The sequence below is a fragment of the Eurypyga helias genome, unplaced genomic scaffold (genome assembly GCF_000690775.1).
Source record: "Eurypyga helias isolate BGI_N326 unplaced genomic scaffold, ASM69077v1 scaffold20236, whole genome shotgun sequence".
Lineage (NCBI taxonomy): Eukaryota > Metazoa > Chordata > Aves > Eurypygiformes > Eurypygidae > Eurypyga > Eurypyga helias.
Genome location: NW_010255014.1, coordinates 9,814 through 21,075, shown reverse-complemented (window position 1 = coordinate 21,075; position 11,262 = coordinate 9,814). Strand labels below are relative to the sequence as shown.

The following is an 11,262-nucleotide window of genomic DNA, read 5'->3' as shown; positions in this document are numbered from 1 at the left end:
CTTCCCTCTTTACGTGACCAGCTAGCAGGGTCGTCGGGGGATAGATCTGGCTGAAATCGTGGGTTTTACTTAGCTCGCTGTCTGTCTGCGCAAGTTGCAGCGCTGGCCCACGGCAAGCCATTTTCACTGTTGGAGAGGCACCTGTTTTTAAAATAACTGGGCTGTGATGTTTATTATCCAGTCTACCAAGCTGTTCCTAGTGACTGCACTTAACCTCCAATGTGCAGAACTACTGTAAATAGTTGAGGCTTTATTTAAAGTCCTCTACAGTTAGTGTGTAAGCACCCTTTGTGGTGTGTAGTTACTGTGCACAACTAACATGGAATTTAGTCAAACCACTACTAGAAAAAACTTACAAAAACCTGACCATATTGCTTTTCTTTTTAAATTTGAAACTATAGGCTTTGGGTGCTCCTTCCTTTGTTAGGAAATCTTCATGTTATGTGCTAATGAGTCTGACTCATTTGCACTTGCAACATGTAAATAACCATTACAGATCAACAGACACTGGCTGCCTTCTTGTATCTTTTCACTTACTGATGGAGATTGACTTTTGAGTATTGGGCTGATCAATTCATGGCTTAACGTGGAGAAGAATAAAATGTTCTTGGTTTGAAGTAGCATGTGTGATGTATCTCCTGAGGTTAATTGTGCAGAGCATTACACCAGGATAATATCTAATAACTCGTAGAGTAACTTAAAGGTGTAAGTCTAATTAGGGTGGATTCTCATGTTGAAAAGTGTTGTTATAAATGGATAAAAAACCCTATCCGTGCAGATACGCTATGTAATTTACTGTACTTCTTGGATAAGGAGTATTTTCTGTGACTTACTGTTGAAATAGCATGTAAATGGCAAGGGATGGAGAACTTCTGCCCTTTTATTTAACAGGGACATGTTAGACTGGATTTCCACTGGAAGTCTTAGCTGAGGGACGTATTTCCCATGCTTCCTAGAAGCAGAATATTTATAAAATAGGTGCCTTTCTTTGACTTGAATTAAAACTTCCATTCACTGATGGCCCTGCTGTATCCTGCTTTTTCCTTCCTTCCCTCCCACTAAATGGGATTGGGACTGGAGTCATGGCTAACAGATACGGTTTGTGCCCTTCCTTCTGAACTGATGTTTCTGGCTGTTACCTCAGTGGGTGCAGAAGGAATCTGCCACCTGAGCTTGTCCTGCCGTGCCCATCTAGCTCGGACCATTATAGAAGGAGGGGAGATACGCTGTTTCCTACAGTGCGCAGGAAAACGCCATGTGTGGATTTAATGCTACACATCGGCTGGGTTTTTCGACTGCTTGTGGTACCACTGCTTGCGACTGTCAGACTGTGGAAGTGTTTTGCTCACCTATACCCTTCAAGGCGGTCGCCTTGAGGAACTGCAGCGGCAGGTGGTGAGCGTTGAAAGGGAGCACACCCAGGGCACTGCCTTTAGGAACTCTCGAAGGCCATCCGTTCTTACAGCAGAGGAGATAACAGCGTGGCGTCATTAGCACGGTGGTATGCCATCTGCCCTTTGCCACAGAATAGGAGGTTCTAAGCTTTTTTATGAAAACTGATTTTTGTGATTGCTGAGACCACTTCAGTAACGCTAACAAAAATTAAATGATGCTTCCTTAAATCCATGGATGGCTTCAGAATGTGACTGGAAAACAGCGGGACTAGTAGAGGTTTTGCTGCAGGGTTCTCTCACAAACACCAAGCTAGTATCCTTACTCTGGTAAAATAAACCCTGCCCTCATATGCCTGTAATGGAGAAGTTGAGAGACATTCACACGACAAGCCCTTAGATTAAATTTTCCTTAACTTTGCAATTAAGTCCTTTCTCTCCTCTGTTTATCCGCCACTCTAACTTTCCTGCCAGTAACTTGTACTTTTTCTCTCCCTCCAGAAGTACCGTTTCACACCTTGAGAGTAGGTCGGCAGCCCTCTGCCTCACCTCCCGTGTTGTTTGGCCTGGTTTTACGTAGGGCCTCCTCAGCCGGCAGTGTTGGAATACCGGAGAGGTGGAGGCATAGAAAATGCGGTTTATTGTGGGAGGACAGGAGCAGCCGAAGCTGTCACTGTGTTTGAGCAAACTGCCTGGAGTACTGTTTCCTAACACTGCTTGTTAGGAACAGCACTAAGGAGACTGCTCCTGTCCACCTGTGGAAAACCTGTTCTTCCGGAATCAGTACTTCAGTAACAGTGCCTTACTGTGCACCATGGGCTGTTGCTCTTCCCACTGCAGGACGCTACTGGCCAGCCACAGATTCTAATGGAAATAACGCATAAATTAAGTATCCGATGCTCGTATTGCATTTCAGAGTAATTCGATCTGCGCCAGTTCTGTCTGGGGTGGTGGGTTTGCCAGTGCTTCTGCTAAAACGTGTCACGTCACATGGCTGATATATTCCTCCTCCCCACCACCCCCACCCCTTTGCAGAAGTAGGAAGTGGCAGAGTCCAAGGGTTTCTCAACTCACAAAGCAGGAAATGTACTCAGAGCCAGCCATTTATCTGGTTTCCATTTTGTGAACCTCCCTGACTCTCAGTCTTTTTTATGGACTAAAAGAAAACTCTGCACCTTTGAAATATCCCACAGATGCTGCTTCAGCAGCAATATAGCTGATACTAAAGGAATAAATTGTAGCAGAATTAAAACTAAAGTCATTAAACCGAGTCTACAGATTTCAATCCTACAGCCTGAGTGGAAAGGACAAATGCTTTTTAAAACTCTTAAGCTTCACATTATTAGGCTCACAGTTGCTAGCATTTCCTTGTAAAACGTCTTACAGTGCTGATCTGAAACTTAGCGAGTCCCGAGTCTCCACTTCACTACGTTTACCGAAGGAAGCACATGTGCGCCTTTCTTTCAACTTCCTATTTTTAGAACGCTATAAACTTGAGCGGCGTTCCAGCAGTTGGAGAACAAAAACCCCGTTAGTCATTATGCAGGAAGCCCAGGACTTGACTAGAGTTTGCCCCACACTGTTCATAACACCACAGTCTTCATCAGGATTTGCAAGGCCTGTAGGAATGGATTTACGGAGCAAAGCCATTGGTGATGCAGATAGATAGTCCTTGCTGGAAGGGATGGGGAGTAGTGGGTCTCCTCTGCTTCTGCTGACCAGGCGCTTGTTAGTACCTAGAGTAAATCTTGTGGTTTACCTTCCCAGAGGGGGAATGCAGTGCATGTACATTGTGAGTAAAGATACTTGAGATTTGCTTCAAAACCATAAACTCGATGCTGTTTGCACCAGGAGGTGCTGGTCTGTTATGATCCCACTAAGAAAGGCTTTCGGATTTTGTAAGGCTTCATTTAAAATGCTCCTTATTAGAGCTAACCCTATAAAGAATGAGGGGATGGTATAGACAATCTCATACACCTGTAGAAGCTGGGAAGTTCGGGTTGTGCAGCGTTCCGTGGGCCTCCACTCCACACACAGCACACTGCAGACCTCATCTGTAGGGTAACCTGTTTTGGTAATGGAAGCTGTTGTAGGATTTTTCTTTGAAGACAACACCTCTCTTCATCGTTCCTCCTGTCAGAGAGGGAGGATGTTCACTGTTACATACCAGCAAGACCAGTTAGGCGGTGCAGTTGCTGGTACCCAGTGGGAGCTGCCTGCAGGATCCTCTGTTTCAGCGAGCTGGCTGAATTTGTCCTATGGCCAGGGAATTTGTGCCCCACAGCCCTGATGGCCACCCGGTACGTGCAGCACAGGCATGGGTTTGGTCAAGTTAACTGTTACAAGGATCAGTAGTGCTGCAATCTAAGATAGTCGTCTGGTCGGGATTGCCACAATGCATCCGGTACTGGAACTATCCAAAGCTTATCCCCTCTTCCTTGTCTCAAGAGGAAGGTCAGGTTGCTCACCTTTTTTTTTTTTTGTTTGTTTGTTTGTTTAGGGTTTTTTTGTTTATGGTGTGGGGTTTTTTTTTGGGGTAATCACAGATCTTGAGCTTGAGTGTCTTTTTGAGGTCTGACATGCAGGGAAAAGCTTTGCTGTTCAAAGATCATGGTCACATCGTATGATAGATACTTAGTTCCCTTCTATAGACCATATAGAGCAATTAAATTACGAGGATTCACATGTACCAACAAATCATAAAAGCTTGGCTGTTATAGCTGAGACTGCTACTGATCTGCTCACTTGTTCTGTTTTCCTTGCAGAATCAAGGCCATCGAAAGCCCCAACAAAGACGATGACACGCAGTGGTTGACGTACTGGGTTGTGTATGGTGTTTTCAGCATAGCGGAATTCTTCTCCGATATCTTTCTGTCCTGGTTCCCTTTCTACTATATGATAAAGGTATGTTAGTTCATGTGACCCCTCTCCTAAAATGGGACCTTTGATATAACCTGCGATGTCTTCAGGAATGGCAACAGATTCCCTTGGAATCATTCTTGGGTCACACCGTATTTTTAGACGCTGGTTACATGTAATTTAGCACCGTGAAAGTGATCTGTTTACGGCTGGTGGTTTTGTGAGGCAAGAAGGGAAGTTGGGATGGGTGGCAGGGAAAGGTCTGCTATCTTTTAAGAAAACAGAGACAGTGTAGCTGTACTGTGGAAAGAGTTCTGTGCCTTGGCGTTCAGGTAAATCTGGGCAAAGTGACAGCGCGTGGTGAACCGTACAGGGTGGCTCCAGTTTTGCCTTAAGTGCAGGAGTGAAAATGGAGAGTAAAATCACAGAGGCAGCAAAAGGAGGTATTAACGTCTGTGCTGTTGGGAGCTAAGAAGGAAATTGCAACACAAGGATGGTTTGAATCATACAGACTTCATTTGTAATTACGCCTGCTTTCCTGAAAGGAAACGGCAGGTATTGGAGGAGCTTGTTGCTTACGCGTGTTTGGCGGTGTGCTCTGACTGCCAGCAGTGACGTGCTTAATGCGTTCCAAGTTTTGTTTGTCAGCTGAGGTGTGAGTGTATTGTCAGTCAGCTGTAACGTGAAATTATTGTAGGAGCTAGCCAGTTAGCGTGTGTGCTGTTGGGTAGAAGACGTTCTACCTTGCTGGGTAGTCAGCTGTTTAGCTTAAAGAACTGTTAACCTATTTTCTGCTGCAGTGAGCTGTTCTCTTTTGCCTTGTTAGCGTGGTTTGGCCCCACCAAAGTTCTTGAAAGGATTTGCTTGCCAGCTATTGTGGTGGGGTCATATAAAATTTTAATGGTAAGGTCTGATGTTGCCAAATGCTTTTTCGAGAAAATGCTGTATTTTAAAGACAAAAATGGACGGGGGCAGCTTGGTTACACTTCTGCCTTGTTCCTTTTGAATCTTTTACAGGCATCAACTGTGCAGTCATTTGGGCACTTATTTCTCTAGGTCCTAAAAAACGCCCCTATTTAATACTTCTCTCTCCTCACCCCCTGTATTTTTTTCCCTTAATCAAAACCAAAAATATGTTTTCCATTTTAGGCTTAACGGTTTTGCAACGTTTTTAAGAAGAATCTGCTAATTTTAAAGTTTAGCATGGGTAACATATGTGAAAGTTTTACTGTTTTAATATATTAAGACCAAGCCAAATAGTGATCAACACGCAGTTTCGTCTGATCCGAATAGGGTGCAAAAGGATTGCCCACGAGGCTGGAAGAATCTGTTCTTAAACACCGACGCAGTTACTTCACATCCCCAACTTCACCTCACAGTTTAGCAGGATTATGACTTCACCTCCTGTCCGCAGTGGTGGTGTATGCACAGTTCTGAATTCTTGCAGTCTGTTTTCAGAGCTTCTTTCCTGACTTCTTGATGGTGAAAGATGCGGAAAGAATTTCTTCATGCCAGCACAGCACTCTTTCTGAAGAGCGAGCGGTTGAAACGAAGGCTGACCTGGCAAATAAAGCCCAACCACAGGTGGCTCTTGCAGTACTGTGGAGGGAAGTGCCACGTTTACCTGTAGTGGTGGCATCAAATGGCAGGTACTGTTCCCAGTTCGGCAAAAGCAAACACGAGGAAGTAATTACAGGCAATGCACAGCTTTCTGTGATAGCTGCTATAGGCACGTACAAGTCAAGTATTTACTCTCAGTACTGGGTGGTAGGAGAGGTTTACTGCTGTGATAAGGCAGACAGAAGGCCTGGCTGAGAGCCAGAAAGCATTGCTGACCCGGGGGGGGGGGTAAGGATGGAAGTTACTCCATGTGGGGAAAGGAGGAAGCAGCAGTCCACCCACAATGAAAACCTTTCGTATCGCAGTTTGTGATGTCTCCATGTCTCTTATCTGGGCTTCTATTTCATAACGTCGTATGTCATTCATGAAAATTTCAAGCTGACTTTCCTTTTCCAAAGGTGCTAAATTTGCATATTCACATTTATTGGATACAGCTTGTGGCTTTCACTCCAGGCTGAGTTTTAGCTGCTCGATATTTCCATACACTTCACGTGCAGAGCTGAGACATTGGTCATAGCTCCTCCCACGTTCCCCTAAGTCCAGACCCTAGGCTCTGTCACCGCCGTTTTCACCACACTCGGAGTTTTTATAGGGAGAAAGGCATGTTCAAGAACTCTTTCTAACGTGTTGTGATTTTATCTAGTTGAAAACTGTTTTGAGATCTCTGGGATTTTACGGGTTTTTTTTGTAAGGCCTACTTACTGTTTATCTGCTTTTTTTTCTCTGAAGCACAGGATGCACATGCAACTCACGATTTCATGTGTATGATGTCATCTGTTTTGCAATACTCTTAATTATTTCAAGGCTTCTTTGGCATTTGGGTGTCAAAATACTGTAGCCAGTGACAGTAGCAGTGGTTATCATCCTAGGAGGATTCTTAGGAGTGGGAAGGAGAGGAGACTCCTGACCCCACTAACGGTTCTGTCTTGGAATGTTGGAATGCTGTTTCTGCCTTGGGAAGTCATTCCATTGCATGAATTCCATTCCCTCCTCTGGATGGCCTGGAGTGTCACAAAGAATATAGTTTTGTTTTTGTTTGCTCCGGTTAACAACTTCATCGCTCTGAGTTTTCTGGATCTTTTTACAAACCACCTTATTTTTAATAGTCTACATTAGTTCATTTTCACAAGAGATGAGAAGAATAAACTAAGTTAGCAGTCTGACATTCTCAAGCTTTGAAAAGACTCAGATTTGCAACTTTGGTACGTGTCCTCTAGAAAATCTATGTAAGCCTGTGTTTTGGTACGTTTCAGAAGTAATAGGCATTAGAGAACAAATATATAACTGCAAAATATTGGATTTTTTTTTTCTTGATTAGACTGGGTCAAAGCTGTAAAATCAAAATGACTAATTTTGTTCTTAAGAAAAGGGAAATTTCAGTTTCTTTTGTTCAGAGGAGACTACAGCCAAGGTGTTCCTAAAACAAAGGGGAACTAAGTAACGTCTTTGTGTATTGGGGCAAGTAAAATAACTATCAGTATTGGCCAGGTTCTTTGGAAGGAAATAATATCCTTCTCAGCTTTTAATGAAAGATAGCAACATAAAACAGAAAGAATAAATGGTTCTGTCTTACTAAGTTCCAAATAATAGAACCGTTTGAAAATTGATACTCCATCACCTTTTGAAAATTGATATTCCATCACTTTTTGCCTTTATTTTTTCTGGCCATGCTTAATGATACTGCATCAGTTGTTACTGGTGCCACATCTTACTGCACGTTGAATTATTTCTGTTAATTCATTGAAATGTTCCTGGTGGGTGTCTCACTGGTGAAGACTTTACTTTGGAAAACCTCTTTTTTGTCTTCCGGGCAAACACTCCAAGTCGTGCTGTTCTGATAGTTTAAAGAAGAAAGCTTAAAGGTTACCTAAAGGGATGGTAAGTTGGTTTGGCAAAATATTCTACAGAGGGCAGTTGTTATTCCCAGGAATCAGTGGGACAGCCTGTCAGGGTACCTCTCCAGCTCCAAATATATCGGATTCTTCTCCAGGGCAAGGGGCATGAGAAGTGGCCTCAAATTAAAAAGGAGGAGCAATCTCCTCCAAAACCAGTAGGTGTTTTCTTCAGCTGACGTGTGTTTTACCGTGGTGTGCACTGCTGTGAGGACAAAACAAATATTTTACAGGTACGAAGAGCAGAACCTACAGAACATTTAGTCCCCATGCCCCTTACCTGTGGAAGAACAGAGGGATAAGAGGGGGGATACTCCAAAAGGGTTGCCTGAAGAAGACTGTGGTTTTCATAATTGTAAAGGGATTTTATTATCCTTTTTGTTGTTGTTGTTAAACTCGGATCAGAACCTCCCTTCTAAAAATAACCTCTCTTGGTTTGAATCACCTTGTAATGGTCAAATGATTATTCAGGAGTTTCTTACGTAACACCGAAACAGGTATTTGGGTGTGGTTCGTCTGCAGTTTCGCAGTGGGAAATCAAGAGGACGAGGGAAGGAGAGGAAGCAAGTGTCGGGCTAGGCACCGTGGAATTCTGAAAGGGAGCTGCGATCGGACTAGTTTCCAGGAGATGGTTTTGCGCTATGCAGTATACCGGAAACCTCATAAATAAATAAGACTTTGCTTATGTTTTTTAGATGACTTCCAGAAGCTCTAGCACATGCACTGAGACATCTCTCTGGCTGCTGTGAAAACTGGAAGGCTTCTGAAATCTAAGCTATTTAAATAAGTGCTGCCGTATTTAAATGCTGACTTCTTAAATTGCTGATGGGTTTATTGTAGTTTAAAAGATTTTTGGTGCCTCATTTAGCTAACTGTATGATGTGATTTTTTTTACTTCCTCAGGAGGAAGGGTTGAGGGTTTTCTTGTTGTGTTTTTCCCTCTCCTTGGAAAAATGTGTGGGAATCCCCAGACATTTAATCATGTCTAACACTAAAATAAAGCACATTTTGGCTGAGGCTGGGGTGGCTTTGTTTTGTGTTTCAAGAGAACGTGGTGTGTGAAAAACTGGTTTATGTTTATTTTCTGGAGAGGCTTTTGACATGGAATAATACTGTGCTATTTGTGTCTGGAAAGAACAGTACGATTGCTGAGAAAACGCTTAATTTTCTTGCAGTTTTATCCTATAAAATCTTTTTAGATACATACTTTTGGAGGTTAAGCAAATTTAGTTCTGGCATTTCCTGTCCCTTCAATGGTTCGATCTGGTTTTGCACAGCTATTTTTTTTACTGTGTGTGGCGGTGGAACTGAAGCCAAACAAAGGTGCTTCAGTAGCAAAGACAGGTATTTGTGACACCTGCAGTAGGTGTTTTTCCAGTCCCCTTTGTCAGATGCAGCAATATTACCTGACGGGCTCTGGTGTTCGCCTTTTTTTTTTTTTTTTTTTGAGGGGACAGGGATACGTTTCGGCTGGATTTAAGTGATTTAGGGCCCTAGATTTTCAGTCGGGCCTGTGCCACATAGTTTAGAAGTAGCCAGAAATACCGATGTTTTGTTTAATCAGGTTTTGCACTTCTACCTTAAAAAAGTACACCCGTTACCAGACCAGCTTTGCTGCTGCAGCCCTCCTCCTTTATCCTGTCAGTATCCGTGGTATTACTCCAACGCAAAGATGCACTGTGTGTAACTAGGCTGATGTGCAGCCTTCCTGGGCTGTGACCATGCAAAATCCAGGGGAACAGGCACCCTTCCAAGTAGGCTCAGGCCTGTGGCAGCGGTAGGAAGGCACCTGACACCTTGCCTCCCGCTCGTTTCTCCCGCTTACGCAGATGTTCTCGTTCCGTGCAGTGTGGCTTCCTGCTCTGGTGCATGGCTCCCAGCCCTTCTAACGGGGCAGAGTTCCTCTACCATCGAATTATCCGGCCTTTCTTCCTGAAGCACGAAGCTCAGCTCGACAGTGTTGTCAAAGACCTGAAGGACAAGGCTGCAGAGACTGCGGATACCATCACTAAAGAAGGTGAGGAAAAGACCATTCCCCATCACATCAAGTAGGATGAATTTCCCTGGGCAACTCTAATAATATGGTTCATATTCATCACGTGAGGGGAAAATAATTGTGAGAAGACTATATAAATTATAATGGAGAAGTGAAATCTGGGCAAAGATGCCAAGAAAAGAGGACTGCAGTGGATCTTACTCTCTTAGGAGTGCAGTTACACTAGGATAAATGCAAGCTGTATGAGTGGAAGAAACGGCTAATCGCTGGCTGTGTCTTCCCACCATACATACCGCTCTAGAGGCAGGTCCAAACATCCCCGCGAGGTACAAGAAGACGCCGAAAGAATAACCCTATTTATGGAAGTTATCTCCTAAAATACTGCCTCAGATTCCTGGTAGTTTAGAAGGGCTGCCAGTTGTGTAGAAAAGCAAATCCGTTTAACTCCCGTAAACGGCAACATGTGAAATTAAGTTTTCACATCCGTATGTTTTTTAACTTTTCCTTCCTCTGGAGGTCAAAGGATTTTGAGCCCACTTTTAAAGAAATTACTTAGGTTTAGGTTTTTATTTGGTTAGAACAGATGTTATCACAGCCTGTATGTTGCTTAACTTTTCCTCTTACTTCCTTGCATTCCATAGTGGACCCTCCTACTCCAAAATGTCTGATGATAGTTTTATGAATAAGAGAAGGCATTGTGTTACGTAGCTAAAATAAAGGTTTATTAAATTGCATTTGAAAGGAAATTTACTTATATTTAAAGCACTTTAAGCCTCCTTTCCCCCACACCATGCCTGCAGCCTCATTTCCTCTTACCAACTTAAGCAGTTCTGCTGCTGGTATTTACATGATTTGCCTTTCTCAGCTACGCTTGGAAACCTTGCTGGATGACCTGTCCTGAATCATTGTTGTTAGACAGGTATCTTAAATAATGTTCTTTCATGTTGCACATGGCATTTTTCTGTCCTCATTCCTCTATTTGCCTGTCAAGATTCCCACATACGTACCCTTCTTTAAGAAATCGCGTGCGTTGGTTTTCTTTTGTTAAGTTTCTTTTGTGACCTGAAAGAATTTTGTTTTTCTTCTTTTTAATGCATCTCAGCAACGGTGAACAAGCCCCTTAGCCTGTAGCCCTCTAAGATTAAACTTGCTTTTGTTTTCCTGCAGCCAAGAAAGCAACAGTCAACTTACTGGGTGAAGAAAAGAAAAGCACTTAAAACTATTAACTGGATAAAGTTTCCGTACCACCTCCTTTATGAAGCTTGATGTTACTGGGAACTGTGGTGTAAGTTTAATAATATTGCCTTGGAAACATTTTGATATATTATAGGAATGTGTTATAAATTTGCTTACTACTTTGCTGTGTCTGTATAGAAAAGTAAGCATTTTTATTTAAAAGCAATGCAGTGGGCAGCACCTGAAGCTTAATGAAAGTACTCATCTTCATCAGTAATCTCTTCCTGCAGTAACGTAAATAAAAAGCATATATCCCACAGGCTTTGCA

At 43.0% G+C, this 11,262-nt stretch overlaps 1 protein-coding gene across 1 annotated transcript in view; it reads left to right on the top strand.

Moving 5' to 3' along the window:
• REEP5 (receptor accessory protein 5) overlaps positions 1–11,262 on the top strand; it is a gene marked incomplete at its 5' end in the record, with an annotated part of 19,386 nt that extends 8,124 nt beyond the window's left edge. Inside the window, 3 exons of the mRNA XM_010153204.1 lie at positions 4,157–4,295; positions 9,611–9,779; positions 10,926–11,262. Of these exons, the coding sequence (XP_010151506.1) occupies positions 4,157–4,295; positions 9,611–9,779; positions 10,926–10,975 (358 nt within the window). The remainder of the gene's footprint in view (positions 1–4,156; positions 4,296–9,610; positions 9,780–10,925) is intronic.